The sequence below is a fragment of the Sodiomyces alcalophilus genome (genome assembly GCF_042370955.1).
Source record: "Sodiomyces alcalophilus JCM 7366 unplaced genomic scaffold ACRALscaffold_9, whole genome shotgun sequence".
In the NCBI taxonomy this organism is placed as follows: domain Eukaryota; kingdom Fungi; phylum Ascomycota; class Sordariomycetes; order Glomerellales; family Plectosphaerellaceae; genus Sodiomyces; species Sodiomyces alcalophilus.
Window position 1 is genome coordinate 1,564,517 of NW_027263540.1, and position 20,337 is coordinate 1,584,853.

General features: G+C 39.1%; 1 protein-coding gene across 1 annotated transcript; it reads right to left on the bottom strand.

The window, feature by feature from the left end:
• Nucleotides 1-16,402: 16,402 nt before the first annotated feature.
• On the bottom strand, nt 16,403-17,693 carry ACRALDRAFT_1032533 (uncharacterized protein; the record flags this gene model as incomplete). Its single annotated transcript, XM_071014926.1, has 3 exons — nt 16,403-17,228; nt 17,313-17,571; nt 17,627-17,693. The coding sequence occupies 3 exons, from the start codon at nt 17,691-17,693 to the stop codon at nt 16,403-16,405; spliced, it is 1,152 nt and encodes a 383-aa protein (XP_070871318.1).
• Nucleotides 17,694-20,337: the final 2,644 nt, after the last annotated feature.

The following is a 20,337-nucleotide window of genomic DNA, read 5'->3' on the forward strand; positions in this document are numbered from 1 at the left end:
GGAGGAAGTCTAGCTCCTCGGGAAGTAGTGAATCCGGAGGATAATTCTTTAGTTCCTTAATATTATACCGCGTATCCGATTAAGGGTAAGACGGTGGCTTTATAGTATTAACCGGGGGAGCCGCGGGTATTTTACGCTAAGGGACTATAAGAGGCTTATGCTAAGGTGCTAGAGGTGGTTCTGGCTATAGCTTTAGAGGGCCCTATAGGATAATAGTCTCCTATTTACTAGGCAGAGGCGCGGTGGTATTACTTCCCGGACTAAAAGATAGCGTGTGTTTATAAACCGATTCGTGATCCCTGTCCTTAAGGGGAATAATACTAAAGCGCGTATAAGAAGGTATAGTTATTTATTAGCTAATAAGTAAAGGTAAATTATACTTATAACTCTTAATAGTTATTATACCCGTTAAAACGGTTAAGCGAATAATATATTAAGGGTTTTTATATAAAGAGTAAAGAGACGCTATAAGATAATTCAAAGGGTAATATAAACTAATATGTCGAATTAAGAGTTAAATTATTCGCTAAACCACTAAGTTAGGAGTTTAGCTTTACCTATCCCTTTTATAGATAACCAGAGCTCTTTCCCCGAGAACCTTATAGAATCCCCCCGAAAGCATTTCTAGGACCACGATCTATTAGCTAATGGTCCTCCCTATTATACTATACCAGACCGGCCCGGATAGTACTAGTCCCGGAGCCGACTCGACCGCCTACCTCCGAACACCACACCCTATCCAATCCCCTTTATAACCATCAAGACATATCATTTCCTCCTATTTAAGCTATCCCTGGCTTTAATAAATTATACCCGTAATAAGCCTATACTAGGTGGTTATTCCGGGGGGGTAATAAAGTCGAGGTTTTAGCGGGTAGTTAGCTCTAGGAGGGTGCTAGACCTAGGATAGAGTCTAGGATAGCTAGCCTAAAGGGGATAGTAGAGGTTAAAGTCTTTAAGGAGGATATAGCGGTCCTAGGGGGGGGCCTATAAGGTCCATAGTTAGAGGGGTATACTATAGGGTAAAGGCAGATTAGTAATTCTCGGAGTAAATTAACTAGATTATAACGGCTTAGTCGCCTACGCTAAAAGTAACCGTATAGGAGTCCTAGTAGGCCCGCTATATCTATATGCTAGGAGGGTATTATTAATAGATGTAGAGCAGGGCTCTGCTACTATCCTAAATTAGGAGGTATAGAGCCCTGTCTAGGGCTTTTAGCCCCTTCGTAGAGGGGTTAAGCCCTGGCTCTTAGATAGCTATTATATCGTACTCGGTATAGGTCTATAGCGGGAGCTCTACTCGGGCCTATTTAGCTCCTATATCCTATATTAGGACACGGAGTGTTATTATTTAAAGGGGGAGGGGTTTAAGATTAATCCGGCTAGTACGGCCTCCTAGGTGTCTTATATCAGAGTCGGGTCGGTCCCACGGGGGATAAGGAAAGGCTCTAGGGGTCTAGAGGCCGTGGGGTATTCGCTGGGTCTTTTCGGCGGGCGGCCGGGACTATAGCGGATAGGGGCGGCCTATAATAGGGTAGGGGAGGGGGAGGGTAAGGGATACCGGAGGCAGGGTCGCTAATATACCGCTTTAGTCTATTTTAAGATATTAAACTCTTTTACCCGGTATTTATAGACTTCCCGGGCTCTCGTAGCTTCCTATTTCCTAGCTTAGTAGCCGTCCTAGAAACCTTTATAGTCTCTATTATAAGCGGTATACCTCCGGGTAGCCTTTTAGGCCGATACTAGATAGTTCTTAAAACTATTCTAGTGAGTAGATTCGGGTTTAGTATAATAACGGCACCGCTTCTCTGCCTTTAGGCACTAAACGGCCCTATACCCGAACTATAGGTAGGTATAGTACCGTAAAAGGCTTATATCCGGGTTATAGAGCTTATATAGGCAGCTACCTCCCTTAAAAAGGAGACTATTCTATATAAGGCTTTTTACGCTTTCTGGCGCAATAGTCTTAATAAATGGTATTATTACCTAACTAATACTATATTTAAGGAGCCGGGTCCTTATTGAGTATATTTTCGTATTAGGATTAAAGATGCGTGGGGACTATAGGAGCTTATTTTCGGTTAATAGGTCTAGGATTAAACGGGGGATAGCTTTTACTAAGACTAGGTAGGTTCGGGTAGCTACTTTAGCTGTAACACCGAAGGCCTAGTTAACCTAGTAGTTAGTAAAGGTAAACCACTATAACGCCCCTTTAATAAAGGTTAGGTATATATCGCGGCTAGGTAGTCTCTAAGCCGTTATAGCGTTATCGCGGCTAGTGGCCGTGTTTATAGCTTAGATAATCTTTTTCGCGACCAGGCTTAGAGTATCTAGTCTAGCTAGTCTTTATATTTAGGGAGCACTTATTCCGACTGGGGCATTTGTTTATTCCGACTAGGGCCCTATTTTTTGCAGCCGGCGCTAGCCGCCAGCTATCACGAACCTTCCATTAATTAGGCAGGCAATCCAATTTATCCATCTACTATAACCACGATATCGTCTTTTCCACCTTTATAACTATCCATCTTTAATAATAACGTCAAAATAGCGCTTTTACCGCCTTAGTTTTTTAACCTTAGATACGACGATATTAAAGAGCTTCTTGCCCACGCCAATAAGTAGGCCCGCGATAACGGATACGCGATTATAATCCGACGTCGAACTAACCTAGCTAAGGACAGTATATATCGCCGCTATAATCTTTACTATAATCGTGGAGGCTCTATACGCCCTTCGGTTACTAGGGGCGCGAGGCCTAATATAACCTCGAAGAAGACTGCCTGCCCCTTTTAGGTTAAGGCTAATCTTATTAACGATCGTTGGTTTACTATGATTATAAACCCTGATTATAACCACGAGGTAAGCCTCGATATCGCGGCCTATCCTATCCACCGTAAAAGGAACTGGACCGATAAATAAAGGGAGGAGATCCGCTAGTAATTCCGTATAACCCTATTATCGGCTCGTGTAATTTACTCGTTTATACGCGAGAAATATCCAGACCAGGTTAATACTTAATCCTCTATACTCTTCCCTATTTAATATATTCTTTTTTATTAGATTTAGCTACGAAGCGATATCGTTAATAAGATCTTAATAGTATAGGAGGTGTTACTCGGTGGCTATACGCCTATATAAGCCCTAATCCGCGAATTCGAGACGCGTAGGATTAAGCATAGCTATTAATAGCTTAGGGGAGTAATCACTTCGATAATCTAGACTTATCTATAGTATAAGCAGATATAGAAGCTTAATCCCGAGGTTATAATCAGCGATAATATATATAAGACTAATCGGTTTAAGATACCCTTCGTTAATATCTATAGTATTAGTAATATCCAGCGCACCTTTAATATCGCCTTTTACCTTATTAACAAAGAAGACCAGGAAGCGTATAAATAGACCCTCTAACGTCTTAATAAATATCGTGTCGCCCTCGATATTAAGCGCCCGCTTATAATTATCTTAGACTTCGATAAGGCATTTAAGAACGCTATAGCTATTATAGTATTTAACGATACCTCGTAGCAGATCTACGTATAGTATATAAATAAAAACGTATAAGGTAAGATAAAAGATAAATAGATCTAGGAAGGCGATAATACCGATTAATAACGCGAGGCGTTTAAAGCTTCCGAAACTATGGCGCCTCTTTTTAGTAAACTCTCGATACCTAAGGGTCCCTTTTATACGTCCCTCCCTAATCGTAGTAAGATTCCGTATAATCCTCGCGGCTTTATAATAGTCTAGAAGGCTATTATATACGCAAAATCGGAAAAGGATTATAAGGCCGCCTAGCTATTTATACTTAAAGAGTTCCCTGACTAGGAGGCCGTTATTTAATATATCCTTAAGACTTAGATACTATAGCGGAAGCAGTTCGTTACTTTTTAGACCTTATAGCTTCGGAATTTTAGTATACGCGTTACGTTACGCGTAGAGTCGAGCCATAAGGAGATTAAGAGCTATCTATATAACTCTACTACCGATCTTAAATTCTTAGCCGAACGTATAGAAGAAATAGTAAAGAATCGTTAATCCGAATATAACGCGGAGGAGGCTATTTAGGCCTTATATTAGATCTAAGACTATCGCTTACGCTAGTGGATAGGAGATATAAGAATAAGATATAGTAGGCCCGCCTTAGCACTGGTTCTAGGCTAATATCGTATAGCCGTCGGTATTAAGAAGGGTAATCTATTATTAATAGATTATACTAATATATTCAAAACCTAGTTCGGCTTACCCTGCTCGTATATAATTCTAGTAAAAGAGCAGGAGGCTAATCTATAGCCGTTTACGTATCTTAAGTTCTATCCACACTAGCACCTTAATCGCGATCTTATTATAGAGGATCGATTACGTTATATACTTAACCCTATCGTTATTCTATCTAGCCATAGCCGCCCACGTATCGAGCCTAACGATATACTAGTTACCTTAATTCCTCGTGGAAATAATAGGCGCCTATAGAATATAGCGACGCGTGCCCGCGACCCTTCGGAATAGGAACTCGATAAAGAGAGGGTTCGCTAGCGGCAGGCAGAGGTTACCGCCCGGTTTATAAAGGAGTAGCAGGATTAGCCTCGTGGCCCGGGTCGTGGCCGGGGTTATAGCCGGGGTCGTGGTCAGGGCCGTGGCAAAGCTCGTGGATAACGTAGAGGGCGAGGGCGAGGATAAACACAGCTAAATTTAGTAGGAAGCACCTCGATATAAGCTAGATCTTAGTCGGGAACGGATAAGGCTATACGCAGGCTATAGGAAGAGCTAGGACGGCGTGAGTAATACGGTAGGAAGATAGCTTATAGCTAATTAATTAGTTAATTAATAATCGTATCTAAGGGTAAAAGGATAATCCGAATAATATAATAAGCTACTATTTATATTAAACTAATTAATCTAAAAAAAGAAAAAATGAAAATAATAAAAGATAATAGCTAGCGGCTAGCGCCGGCTATAAAAATAGGGCCCTAGTCGGAATAAACAAATACCCTAGTCGGAATAAGTGCTCCCTATATTTAATAATTAGTTCTTTATAGTATTAGGCTAAAATCACTTTAGGGGGGCCTAAGTCTTATAGGGGTGCTATAATAGGCGCCGTTACGGCTATTATAGCCTAGATCGGCTGTATTCCTTTTCGGAGTTCCTCCTTAATTATACTCTATACGGTGGCGTAAAAGTATATAATCGGGGTCGTTACGGTACTCTAGCTATTAAGGTAGTATAGCTTAATAAGCTCCTCTATTAGCTTTATAGCCTAATTAATTATACTCCTACTAGCTAATAGACTTTAGATTAAGGTCTTAGCTTACTGTATTTTTATTCTAGGGGCCCGCGGAGCCCCCGTATCGGTCTTAGTTCGGTTATATACGGGATTACCCTAGCTTAGGCGGTAGGAGTCGAGTAGTGGTCACTATTGGTAGGGGCGGTTTAAAGAACTTTTAGGTGGTAGGCCGGTCGCTACTACCCCTTTTATCGTATTTAACCCCGTATCCGCACTACGGCTTTTACTCGGTGCTATCACGGCGTAAAGGAGGGAGTTAGGTTCTTTCTCTAATTAGTTTTATCCTTTTTACTTAAGTTACGCGTCGGTTAGCTCGAATCCTATCCGTGGAGTGCGTTTATATTCACTATATATAGCCTTATACGTTAATAATAGTATAAGAATCGTATATATTAATACGAAATTTAATATAGAGATATAATAACAAAAGGTGTAGTAAAAGAGACTTATAATACTCTTTACGGTTATATAAATCTAGGTTATAAAGACGATACGTTGCCTGAATATAATTTGCCGTCTTATAATAATATCTAATAATTAAAATACTAGGTTTTAATACTTAGTATTTTAGGCTCTTTATAAGGGGGTATAACTAGGTTTTTTACCTTCGCGTTTTCCTAGATATTAAAGGATTTTCTAAACTTTCCTTTCAATAACTATACACTATAAAAATAATAAGGATTTATGAAATTTTCCCTTGAATTAAAAAGAATAGGTTGTTTCTAATATTTCCTTAATATATTCTAGTCTTAGATAGACTAGGATTACTACGCAAAAACATAACCATAACCTAACTAGGCTACAGTTATTATATAAGAGTCAGCTTACGGGGGGTGTAAATATTATATATATAATAATATATATAATAGTTATAATAATAATATATCACGGGTATAATTTATTAAAGTCAGGGATAGCTTAAATAGGAGGGTATAATATATCTTAATAATCACGAAGGGGATTAGATAGGGTATAGTGTTCAGAGATAGGCGGTCGAGTCGGCTCCGGGACTAGTACTATCCGGGCCGGTCTAGTATAGTATAATAGGGAGGACTACTAGCGGATAGATCGTGGTCCTAGGAATACTTTTAAGGGGATTCTATAAGGTTCCCGGTGAGGAGGCTCTGGTTATCTATAAAAGGAATATATAAAGCTAAACTCCTAACATAGAGGTTTAGTAAATAATCTAACTCTTAATTTAACCTATTAGTTATATTACTCTTTAAATTATCCTATAACGTCTCTTTACTCTTTATATAAAAATCCCTAAGATATTATTCGCTTAACTATCCTAATAAGTATAATAACTACTAAGAGTTATAAGTATAAGTTACCTTTACTAGTTAGCTAATAAATAACTATACCTCCTTATATACGCTTTAGTATTATTCTCCCTAAGGATAAGGATCACGAATCGGTTTATAAGTATACGCTATCTCCTAGTTCCAAAAGCGACACCACCGCGCCTCTGCCTAGTAAATAGGAGACTATTATCCTATTGGATCCCCCGGAGCTATAGCCAGAACTATCTCTAGCACCTTAGTATAAGCCTCCTATAGTCCCTTAGCGAGAGATACCCGTGGTTTAATCGTCTAATACTATAAAGCCATAACCCGATCTTTAGCCGAATATACGTTATAATATCGAGGAGCTAGAGAATTATCCCACGGATTAACTGCTTCCTAAGGAGCTAGACTTTCTTCTAAGATATTATAAGGAATACAGGAAGTAAGAGCATAAGTTAAAGCGTATAGAAGCTATCCGTCGCGGCGAATACCAGGACGCTACCCTACCCCCTTACTTAGCGAACCACTACTATCGCCGAAGCGGTTATAGCGATTTATTTAAGGTAAACCTCCCTACCCTAAAATAGTACGGTAAGTTATACGATTAGTTTAGAACCTTTATAAAAGAGATTAAGGAACGCTATTACCTCGATCTAGCTAGCTTTACGATAAAGGCGAAAAAAGTCTACTTTACTGCTAGTTACCTTAAAAGGAATATAAAGTCCTATTAGCGAGCTTACTAGAGGAGGACCTATAATTCTTTAATAAAGGTAATATAGGCTAAGCTAAAGGCCTTTCTAACTAAGTAATTAATCGATAATAAGACCCGCGAGTTATTAGTTATAGAATAGATCTTTTCGGAATAAACCTTTTAGTAACCCGGTTAGACCTATAATTAATTTCTTAATAAGTTAGATTCCTTATTTAATAAGGCATTTATCCCCTTTCCTAATAAATAGCGTATATAGTTTATTATATCTAAACTAAATAGACCTTTACAGGATTAAATTATTAGTAGAATTTTACCTAAGACCTTCTAGGAGCTAAACGTCGCGGCTTATTAGGCTAAGGTTATATTATTATATAAGGGTAAACCGTCCGATTAGGACCGCGGCTATTATACACCCCGTGATTAGGGATATAAGAGGAAGCGCGGAACTAGTAGTAAACCCTTATTATCCTAAGCTAGTGGTTCTTATAAAGACTCGCCTACGCCCCCTGCTACTATAACCGCGGCTATTACTACTACCCCTGCCTAATAGCGGGCTAACCCTAGCGGAACCTTAGAATTCTCGGGCCCTCGGAAATATTATAAATACGGAGAGGAGGGCTATATTCGACCTTTTTACCCTTATTTACGGAATAAGCGGGCCGGCTAAAGTTTTACCTTAGCTACTAACCCTAAATAGGAGGCTATAGCCCTTAATCGACCCACTTTAGGTTAGGTATAGGCCTTACACTAAGCCTTATAGGGTTAGGCCTAGGATAACGCGGCGTTAAAGTCGGACCCTCCCCCTAGTTTAGTAAGGGTAGAGCTTAATATACGACTAAATAATAAATAGGACCGTCGAGTTATAATTCTAGATAGCGCTACCGACTTTAATATTATCGATAAACGCGTAGTACACCCTAATAAAATAATTACCGGACCTTTTAAGGAAGTTAGGTAGTTAAATAAGGCATATATAACCTAGATACTCAGATCGATCTTATTTATAGTTCGGATTATAGATAGTTAGAATCGTATACGGATATATTATATAAAGTTATATATTATAGAGTTAGGTAAAGATAGGTTAGAGGTTATCCTCGGGATCCCCTAGTAAACTAAGTATAACCTAATAGTTAACTAGGCAGAGAAGAGTTAGATATTTCGGATATAGAAAGAGGAGTTAAAGTTTATAGGTTTATAGAAGGAGTTAGAGAGGGCTACGAATAGGGCGAAGGTAACCGTTAGGCTTATTAAGACTTAGGTAGCGCGGGTTAGCCGTGTTTAAGCTTATATCTTAGAGGATATAACCACGCCTACCCCCCTACCTAAACTACTACCCGAACCCCCGGAGGACCTATTACCCGTGGGTTAAGAAGAGTTATTAGTAGCCGTGCCGGAGCAGTATTATAAGTTCTTAGATATATCTAATATAAAGGAGGCTAATAAGCTACCCGGTCACTACTAGTAGGACCACGGAATTAAGCTAGAGGAAAGGACGACGCCCCTGTTTAGGCCGATTTATCCGTTAGCGGAGGAGGAATTAGTAGCTTTACGGGAATACCTTTAGGACGCCCTCGCTAAAGGTTAGATTCGTTATTCTATTAGCCTTACGGGTACTCCTATTCTTTTTATACCGAAAAAGGGTAGGAAGTTAAGACTGTATATAGATTATCGGGGGTTAAATAAGGTTATTTATAAGGACCGTACGCTACTCCTATTAATATATAAGATTCTAGACCGGCTTTTATTATTAAAGGTTTTTACTAAGCTAGACCTTAAGTACGCCTATTATCGACTTTATATACGACCCGGCGATAAGTAGAATATAGCTTTTAGGACTCGCTATAGTTATTTTAAGTACTTAGTTATACCTTTGAGGCTTATTAACGCCCTAGCTAGTTTTTAACGGTATATTAACTAGGCCTTAAGTAGGTTAGTTAATACGATTTATATAGTTTATTTAAACGATATCTTAATTAATAATAAGGACCTCGAGGTTTATCGAGTAGACGTTAAGGAGGGCTTAGGGAGGTTAAGGGAGTGGTTATTATACGCGAATCTAGAGAAGTGTGTGTTTAAGACTTAAGAGGTAGAGTTCCTAGGATTTATTATTAGAGTAAATAGGGTTCGTATAGATTAGTCTAGGGTTAAGGCTATCCGTGATTAATAAGAGCCGAACTTAGTAAAGACCATCTAAATCTTCCTAGGTTTTACTAGGTTCTACCGGCGTTTTATTAAGAACTATTCGAAGATTATAGCGCCGCTCTTAGACTTAATAAAGAAGAGTAGAGTAAGGGGGTGTTTATATTATCTACGAGGGAGAAAGAGGCTTTTAACGAGTTATGCTAAAGATTTTAGGAGGCTCCTATTTTACGGTATTTCGATTCTAAGTTACCTATTCGATTAGAGCCGGATATATAGGGGTTCGCCCTAGGGGCGGTAATTAGTTAGTATATAGACTGGGTATAGTACCCTATCGCGTTCTTTTTAAGGAAGCTTAGGGGTACGGAGTTAAACTATTTAACTCTAGACACGGAGTCAATAGCTATCCTTAAGCTATTCCGGTATTAAAGGTACTACCTAGCCTATAATTAAACCGTAGTAGAAGTTCTAATAGACTACTTTAATTATTAGTACCTAATAAATAAGCTAAAGATTAAGCCGTAGTATACGCGATAGCTAAAGGAGCTATAAGTATTCGACTTTAAGATTAAGCACCGGCTAAGAGTATAGAATCTAGCTAATAGTCTATCGCGGAAGCTATTATATATTTCCGATTAAGCGGACCTAGACGCGGAGCGCTAGAAGCCTATTAAGAGGTTTACCCGTAAATTCGTCTTAAGGGTTATAGAGAAAGCGGGCAGAATACTTAGGGTTTCCGAGGACTTATTACTAAGTTTAAAGGAAAAGGTAGCCGATACCTAAAGGGATAATCCCTTTTATATTTCTTTATCTAAGAAGGACCGGTTAACTAACCCGTGGTTAAAGGATAAAGAGGGCCTAATCCTTTTTAGAGGTCGCCTCTTTATCCCGGATATATAGGGGTTAAGGAAGAAGATCCTATAGGCCTTCTATAATAAACCTACCGCTAAATACTATATTTCTAGCAGAACGATTAAGAGGATTTCGGACTTATTCTATTAGGAGTATATATTCCGGGATATAAAGAAGTTTATGCCTATATATAGGGTTTATTAGAGGACTAAGGGGAGATAGTATAAGCCTTATAGCCTATTAGCTAGCCTTTTAGTTCCGTCTTATTTATTCTAAGAGATCTTAATTAACTTTATTATAGGTCTCCCTCCTATTAATTAGGGCAGAAAAAGGAAGGATACGATCCTTATAATAGTTTACCGTTATATAAAGTGTTTCTTTTATATCCTTTATAGTAATATACTAACCGCTAAAGGTTTAGCTGATATCCTATAGTTAAGAGTTTTTAGTGTTTACGGGTTACCGGATAGTATTATTTCGGATTAAGGTTCTTTATTTATAAGTAAGTTTTCGAGGACCCTATATAGTCTTTTAGGTATTTATTATAGGATATCCACTACGTTCTATCCTTAAACCGATAGCTAGATTAAGCGCTAGAATCAGAGTATTAAGCACTACCTTCGTAGTTATTACTCGCGGGAGTAGAGTAACTAGGTAAATAAGCTATCCTTTATATAGTTTACTTATAATACCGCGTAGTACTCGGTAATTAAGTAGACGCCTTCCATGGCGTTAATAGGCTATAAATCTTATAGCCCCGATAACGTCCGGTAACCTAAGTCGTTAGACGTTAGGGCGGTATCTACTAAATAACGGGTAAAGCACCTAATCGCTAATCGTTAAGTAATAGAAACTTTTATCCGGAAGGCTTAAGAGTCTTATAAGAGGTTCTATAATACCGGACAGACTTAATAGTGGTTTAAGGTAGGGGACTACGTCTTAGTCTCCTCGAAAAACATTAAGTAAAAACGGCCTAGTAAGAAACTCTTAGATAAGTACCTTAGACTATACCGTATTACCTTAGTTATTAGTTATTATAGTCTCGCCTATAAGCTAGACCTCCTATAGTCGATAAAGATTTATAATATTTTCCCGATCTCTTTATTAAAGCCCTGGCGGTCTCGTGATAGTTAGACACCCGGGCCTATACAGGTGGATATAAAACTATAGGAGCCTGAGGAGTATAAGGTAAAGGAGATTTTGGCTTATCGGTTTCATAGGAAGAGGAGCCAGTATTTAGTTAAGTGGGCGAACTATAGGGATAAGGATAACACCTAGGAACCGAGGCGTTATATCCCGGAGGAACTTCTTTAGGAATATTATAATCGGTAAGAGGAGAGGGCGCGAAAAGTATAGAGACTATTATAACCCTATAGGGTCTTATTATTATTATTAATGTATTATATTATGGCCTTAGAGGACCTCGTTATTATTAAAATTCGTTATATATCCTAAATACCCGAAAATAAAGATTATAACTAGAGATTAGATAGCGCGTCGATAGCGCCCCCCGCCTAAACTCTTACCACACCTTACTCGTCTTACTGGCTATTAGCAGCCTAACCCTCCCGATAATAACGACGAAGTCTATTATCGTTAATATCTTTAGTCTTTAGAAAATTATACAAACCCTCTAGAAATTAGTTAGCCTTCCTTATCTCCTCTATAACGGATCTATTATACTATATACGATAATCCGCTAATTTAGCACGGATAACGGTTATACTCTTCCTTATCGAAACCGTTAGTATTATATCGTTAATTACTAGCCAGGGCATAGCGTAGGCGCCCCTATAAGTACCTTATATACTATAGCTTATTATCTCTTAGACCACCGAGTTTAATAGTATTAAGTAAAAACTTTTAAAAGGTCCGGGCGGCTTTAATAGCGGTCCAGTTTAAATACGGTTTTCTTAGTGATCCTGGGCGGTTCACGGTAAAAAGGGGGTATAACTTATAGTCTTATAATTAGCGCTGTTACGAATAGCCAGGTAGTAGAAGTATTTAGTAGAGGCTATGGACTTACTTAAGTCCCGGTATAAATAAAAAATAATAGGACCCTCGCTATCTAGAATAATATTAAGGAATCTATAATAGCACCGCTAATAGGGATTATCGCAGAGGTCACCCCCCTTAATAACCTCTATTACCGGGTATAGGTTAGCGGGATCGTCGCTGTTAGGAGGTATAGTATCGCTACTACCCCTATTAACCCCCGGACCGATATCGGTAACGTTTTTATTACCGAAGATATCGTTACCCTAGGAGCTCTTACCTCCACTAAGGACAAAGTTATTATTATCGTCTTTGTCACTATTAATATAGATAATACCGTTAGCGCTACCCGATATAGTTATATCCCTATCGTAGTTAATAATACTACCTTTATTATCGGCACTATTATCACTATTATAGTTAACTAGACGTCCGACTAGAGTCTTCTAGTTAGCGGTGAACGGACCACTAGCCTAACTATTATCCGAGTCGAACGCTAGGAATAGCCTCTCTAGCACTTCTTTAGCCTTACGGCCGACCCTATTAAGGGTATCTTTATTAGGGAGGGTAAAGCCCCTTGCTTTAGTAAGAGTTATAAGCGACTCCGTACCGGGTACGGCTAACCCCTTTACTTTAGTAGGCGTTTTAACGACCGTACCGGGTATAGATAACCTATAATTATTATAGCGCGCTTTAGTAGGCGCGGCGAGGCCCCGCGCTTTAGTAAGAGTCGCGGATAACTCCGCACCGGATACGGCTAACCTATTATTATTATTACTACCTTTATTAATAGTCTTCTTAATCATACTATCTAAGATAATAACGGACTGCTTTTTAGTAGTGTTAAGGCCACCACCGGCCTTTAAGGGACTCTTCTAAGTCGCGGCAGCTTTCTTCTTAGGGGTCCTATTAGGCGAAGTATTAGTAACGCTAACTAAGTTAACCCGTTTAGCCAACTTCTTAGCCGTATATAATTATTTCTTATAAAAGACTATAATACAACGGAACACAGGCATTAGTAAGGGTCTAGGAATAAGCATAAGGTCACTTATATTATTATTCTACGAGTAAATAAGAACCACTAGAACTAAGGGACCGCCGGGAACCTCGCGTAACGCGACGGAAAGACCCTCCGAGAACTTAAGATAAACTACTAGGATAAGACCTTATAAGTTACTATAATAGGACGATAGAGAATGACTTATAGATAAAGCTTTAGAATAAGGCTATTATAATAATTACTTGAATAGGTGAAGAGGAGAAGAGAAGAAAATAATAATTAGCTAGGGGGACTAGCTAGGATATATTCTATAATAGTCACTAGACCCCCGGGTAGAGCCTACGTGATTACTCCTGTCTACTCTACGATCTGGGCGTGCCTGCTATATTAGGAGTATACTTATAGTTTATTATTTATATAATAATAAAGCGTCGCGTGCACTTCTTTAAGTCTCTGGGCTTTATATTTAGCTAGGCGATGGGATTATTCACGGATTATTTACGAGGTCTTTAACGATGGTTTTAAGACAGAGTGTTAAAGGATCTACGAAGCTTTATTTAGGCTTTATCACGATAGTTTAGCGGTTTAGGGGAGATTAATCTTTATATTTATATTTAGCTCTGGCTTTAATAAGTTTTTTATAAAAGGCCCTATAGTAGGATAGCTATAACCTGGATATAAATAGTGGCTTACGAGCTAGAGGCCTGGTATAGGCTAACTTAAGCTATTCGTAGTCGGGTACCGTCCCGGGCCGAGTCGTCTCCTTCGGAGCTATATCCGGAGGATATAGGTTAGACAGGAAAGGGTCTTTATAAGGGCACCCGGTTAACTATATTACTCATAGGGGTATAAGCATTAGAGGAGGGGGCGTGATATCACGGGTATCATTTATCGAAGTCAGGGATAGCTTAAATAGGAGGGTATAATATATCTTAATAGTCATAAAGGGGATTAGACAGGGTATGGTGTTTAGAGATAGGCGGTCGAGTCGGCTCCGGGACTAGTACTATCCCGGCCGGTCTGGTATAGTATAATAGGGAGGACCACCGGCGGATAGATCGTGGTCCTAGAAATGCTTTTAAGAGGATTCTATAAGGTTCCCGTGGAGGAGGCTCTGGTTATCTATTAAAGGGATATATAAAGCTAAACTCCTAACTTAGAGGTTTAGCGAATAATCTAACTCTTAATTTAACCTATTAGTTTATATTACTCTTTAAATTATCTTATAACGTCTCTTTACTCTTTACACGAAAACCCCTGATATAATAAGTATAATATCTAAGTTAAAGTAAATAGTATATAGTTAAGTTATATAACTAGATCTCTACTTTATAACTAGCTTCCCGTATACTATAATACTAAATATATTATCTATATATATACACCTAGCTTATAATATATATATATATATATATATATATATATATATTATAAATACTCTATATATTATAAATACGATATCTTAGTTATTACTTAAGCTAATAACGTATAGTAATAACCGTCACGTAGGCTGTTCACGTACCAGTCGCCACCCAATCTTTCAGGGTCTTGTGCTAGCCCTGGATCGAGGAAGAAATCCTAGAAGTAAGCTCTTTACACACACGCTTGCGAAACAAGCAGTAATCCCACGGATCTACGAATTTAACAGCTTTTACTTAATTTGCCTCTCTTCCGCTCGTACTGCCCACTACTCCTAACCCAATTTATGAAAAATAACCATGGGTTAGAAGCGAACTTACCTTATTATTAATATCGATATTAACTTTAGCTATAATCTCCTTTCCGTTATAATAAGGCGGTGAACTATAAGAACTATAACTAAAAGGCTAGTAACTTATTAGCATCTACGTAGCTTACTCATTTAAAACAACTCTTATTATAGGCAGCACTTATAGCTATTAAAGAAATACTTCTTATATTACTTAGTGGTACTCTAAACCGAGATATAACGATTAAATTTATTCTAGCCCGCGATCAATGTGTTAACGTAAGGCTTATAAGGAGTTTCATACTCCTCTCCTATAAACCCGGGAGGCGGATTTTAACAGAAACCGCTCCTTGGGAGCAGGAGTGGCGGTATCCGCGCCCTTAAAGATAATAGCGGCATTACCGGTCTCGGCGGCAGTGGTAGCGGCGGAGGCAGTACCGGCGGCGGCGGCGGTATTAGCAGTATTTATAATAGCCTTATAAGCTTTTTTCTAAGCCTCGATTACTAAAAGAATATCCGGTAATAACTAGTAAATAACTCACTTTAGCGGTGTTAGCAACCCGGTCAGACTTTATAACATACCTTTTAGTAGGGATAGCCTTCTTAGCGGTATTCTTAATCATATAAGTCTATTCCCGTTGGCACTTATATAGCTTAGTTAAACAGATTCCGAGCCCGGTTAGCTATAATATAAGTCAGATAAAAACAAATCAGAGCTAAGGCGATAGAAAGAAAGGCGAAATATTCTTTAAGATAGTCAAAAATCGTTAAATTATTAAAAAGACGATTATTTACTTTTAAAAAACTCGAATTCGGCCGCTAGGCTACTAAAATTACTTATAGCAAGCTGCCTACTAACCTCTAGCTTAGATTAGCCTTATGTTATTATTCTGTGTTATTATTCCCAGCTATATATTTAATTTATTCTAATTATCTTCTTTAATTTCTTTTATAGTTATCTATGAAATAGCTCTATTAAAGTTATTTATATAATAATCTTATTCTAGCCTAGGTATATTCACCGCCTTTTTAGATAAATAGCTCGAAATAAAGGCATATTATAGAACTAAATAGGTTATATAAATATAGCTATACTAGTATAGCTACGCGGCGCGGACATTAATCTCCGAGCTCTTAGGGTATTAATCACTAGAATAGGAATAGCTTATATATAAAATAAGCTGCTGGAATATAATTCCGATTAGTTATATTTGGCCGAGGCACAGTCTATATAAAGCTTAGCCTGTAGCAGCCTCTGGCTAGGAATTAAGGCAATCTATGTATCCTTGAAGCTCGGTTCGGTTGATCACAGCTTCACACGACACCCTTACCTCTCTTTTAAGTGCTCTAGAAGACAGTACGACATGTGTTATGTTTTTTTTTTGCCGTTTTTCAGTAGCGTGTTGAAATTGTCGAACGGGGCCTAAACCCTCCCTAGATAAAGCCTTTTCTGATTCGATTCTTCGTCGCCTTGTCCCTTTGGAGCTCCGTCCCATAAGCGACCAAAGACTTGCTCGAGTCTCTGGAGTACATCGTCTTGATTTTGGGCGATTTGGTAGTGTGCCACGAGCCTGTTCCCTATTAGACTGAGCCCCGCATCCTGGCCCAATTTGACTAATTTCGCCGTTGACAAACCAGCGGACTGCAAGTCGAGCCAGCACATGTTTGTTTGCACCGGATATAAAACCCCTCCCCCGAACTGGGCCCAGAGCTCTTCAATCTTCTTGGCAACAATATGGGAGTCTTGCAACAAGCCACCATGGCCGTTGGGTCCTTTGCCGAACGTCTCATCCACAGCTACTCTTGCTGGCCCGGCAACGACCCCTGCTTGTCGTAAACCACCGCCAATAGACTTGCGAACCCACCTAGCTCTCTTTATGGTTTCGGAAGTTCCGACCAATATACTACCAATAGGCGCGCCTAGGCCTTTAGAGAAACAGAGTGACACCGTGTCAAATAAAGAACAGAAGTCGGCAAGACTACCAGCTCCCGCCGCAGTGGCCTCCCATAGTCGAGCACCATCACAGTGAAGTCCGATACTATGCTGACGTGCAAATGCAGAGATCCGTTTTATCTCGCTAAGAGGCATTATCACGCCGTTCAGAGTATTCTCGAGGCTGATTGCCTTAGTGGGACAAGAATGAACGTCTTCGTCGGTACATGAATTTTGACTAATATCATCAAGCGTCAGGTAAATACCGTTCCGGGGCATAACAGTCTTAACCAATGCTCCGGTGAGGAAAGATACTCTGAAAAACAGGATCACGTGTCTGAGTGTTAAAAAAGGCTCGCACAATAACATATAGGTAGTTGTAAGAAGGGAATAGACATACCCGCCTGCCTCGTACTGCACGATATGTGAGCGGTGATCACAAAGGACACTGTATGGTGGTTGGGTCAGGAGTGACCGGAGTGCAAGCTGGTTACCCATGGTACCAGAAAGAACAAGAAGGCCGGCTTCTTTCCCAGTCAAAGCAGCGATATGTGCCTCCAAGTCTATGGTGGTAGGGTCTTCCATGAAGACGTCGTCCATTAAAGAGCAGCGCTCGACGGCAGCGAGCATCGCCGGCGTTGGGGTCGTGATAGTGTCGCCTAATGACAAGTATATGTTAAACTTGCTGCCAATCTATGCACAAGGGAGACTTACTTCTCAGGTCCAGGCGCGCTGGCCCCATGTAGCCCATCCATGTCGAACCAGGCCTGTGCTGGCGCATTAAGTCTGGGACAAGTTTGGAAGATATAGAGTAAGACCTTATGAAGCCACACCTAGGGGGGCACTGATTCAAGTATGGCAGTACACTATGGGTGCAAGGCAAGAGCCGCTTCCCATGACGGACCAGTGTGCCTGGCATTGGAGTAGAACGGAGCTTTGGGGTGTTAATACGGCGATTTATAGATAAAAGGGCGTGAATAGTGGAAATTAAGGGAAGCACTGCGGAGCCTGTATATTTTGATATCGAGCCCGTAAAAGTGGAGTCATGAGTCTATATGTTCTCTTACTTATATAAGACCTATTTTTCTATAATAAAGCGAGGTCTGAGCGGGCCGAGGTATATATAGCTATATCGTATTAATTCCGTCTACTTCGTCTATACCTACCTTACTGCCTACCTAGGTATATAAGGTAGGTAGCCTTTATTACTTTTCTTTAGGGTAAGGATATTCCGACTAGGGCAATCGGATATGCCGACTAGGGTCCTATATTAATAGCCGGTGATACCCGCTAGCTTATTCCGATTATACCCAGATACTTCTATATAAGAATAACCGTAGCGACGATACCGACGATACACTTAATTAATTATAGTAACGATACACTTAGTTAATCGTAGTAACGATACACTTAATTAATCGTATATACTTAATTAATTATAGCGACGATACACTTAATCGATTATAGCGACGATACACTTAATCGATCGTAGCGACGATATACTGAATTAATCATAGCGACGATACACTTAATTAATCGTTATGATAATACGCTCTACTAATTGCGTACGTGTCTATAAGTATCTAGGCATAAGAGGAAGTTATTGCAGCTAGCGTCAGGCGTTGTTAGTAGGGCCCTAGTCGGAATATCTAATTGCCCTAGTCGGAATATCCTTACCCGTTCTTTAATCTTTAACTATCTGGCTTAGTATCCTACTTCTTATTATCGATTATCACTACTATAGCAATAAAATACCCCTACGGCCCGCCCCCGCCGATTAGCCCGACCTATAATTCGGTAGATAAGGCTTAGAGGGCTATCCAGGAACACGGCTTCTTAAACAGCTACTCTCTTATTATTAAAGGGTCTAACTAGAAGGCCTAGACGAATTAATATTCGGCCTATAATCGTGGCTTTTTAGTGGGGTATAATAAAGGCGCCAAGCTACCTAAGTACTAACCTCCTGCGTATGTACAAAGAATAACGCACTTTGTATATATATCTTAAGCAGTACTCCCAGGATCATAACTCCGAGCCTTTTTGGCTGGGTTTAAGGGCAAAATTAATGCGTTAATAAGGAGCGTTAAGAGGATAAGAATAAGGTAGATAGATTTAATGAATTAGCGCCTATATTATAGTGATAAGAGCTGGATTGTCCTACTTAAGATATATAACGTAGGTATATATAAAATATATATGGTACTTAGGTAGGGTGCTTAGTATCTTTATTATAGCCCCACTGAAACACCATGATTATAAGCCGAATATCAAAGTGTCTAGGTCTTCCAGTCAGTCCCTTATTAAAGAGTAGTATCCGGCCGTCTTTATAGGTAGGAAAGCGACTTATATCACGTTTCGCTATAGGAAGGGACGTTTTAAAGCAGCTCGAGTCTCCTAAGCCTATAAATCTACGCGTAGGAAGACGTTAACGTAGATAACGAACTGTCCTTTTCGGATTAATATTAAGAAATAGCACGATAGGAAATAGATCGGGGATTTGGTTTATAGTCGCGGTAACGATATAGCCTCTTCCTATAACCACGAATAGGCTAAGGCTTACTCTTTTCTAGCCTTTCGAACCTCCTATCTATCTATATTTAAGAATAAAGTTATTAATATATAGAATACTAGCATTCGGCCTTAACAAATTATAATAAGGCTCCGAAACCCTAAATATCCAGAATAAATAGCTCTTTAGGTTATATATACGGATATTATAAACTTATTTACTAAATATCGTAAAAACAAGCTTACGAGCCGATCCCTATTATAGTGGCTGTATAAAATACTCTTTACTCACCTACGTATCTAAAACTTAGCTAATACCTAGTAATTTAGTAATAACTTAATAATAAAACGAATTACTTTTACTAAGACCTTTAAAATAACCTAGGCCGTATTAAATACCTCTTTATTATATTATAATCTTTTTTTAGCTACCATATTAAGTGCCGGACTACCTTCTCTTTAACTATACCTATAAAACTAACCGCTTTAATATACTATTACGTAGTATCTACGGTATTAGGCCCTTCTATAAGGCGTTCTAAGTTACCTACGCCTTCCTAAACAGGCGGAAAATAAGTTAATATAGCTAGGCGTTAAACTACCGATTCTAGTTCCTAGCCACGTTTGACCCTTTTACCACGCTATATTATCATAGATTATTGGCTTACCTTAATTAAAGCATATAAAAGTAATCTACAATCAAGGTTAATCGACTTTATTTTATACTGCTAAATACTAACGGTAATATCCTTGCTAAAAAAAAAGCGCTTTTTTAATAATAACCCGAAGAGCGGATAATCACCTTAAGTAATACCCTTAGTTCCGTGCCTTCCTTAAGGCCTAGAATACCTTAATCAATAACGCTATAAGGACGTGTTTAATTAGGAACTCGAGGAGTTCTAGCAGAATAGCGTATA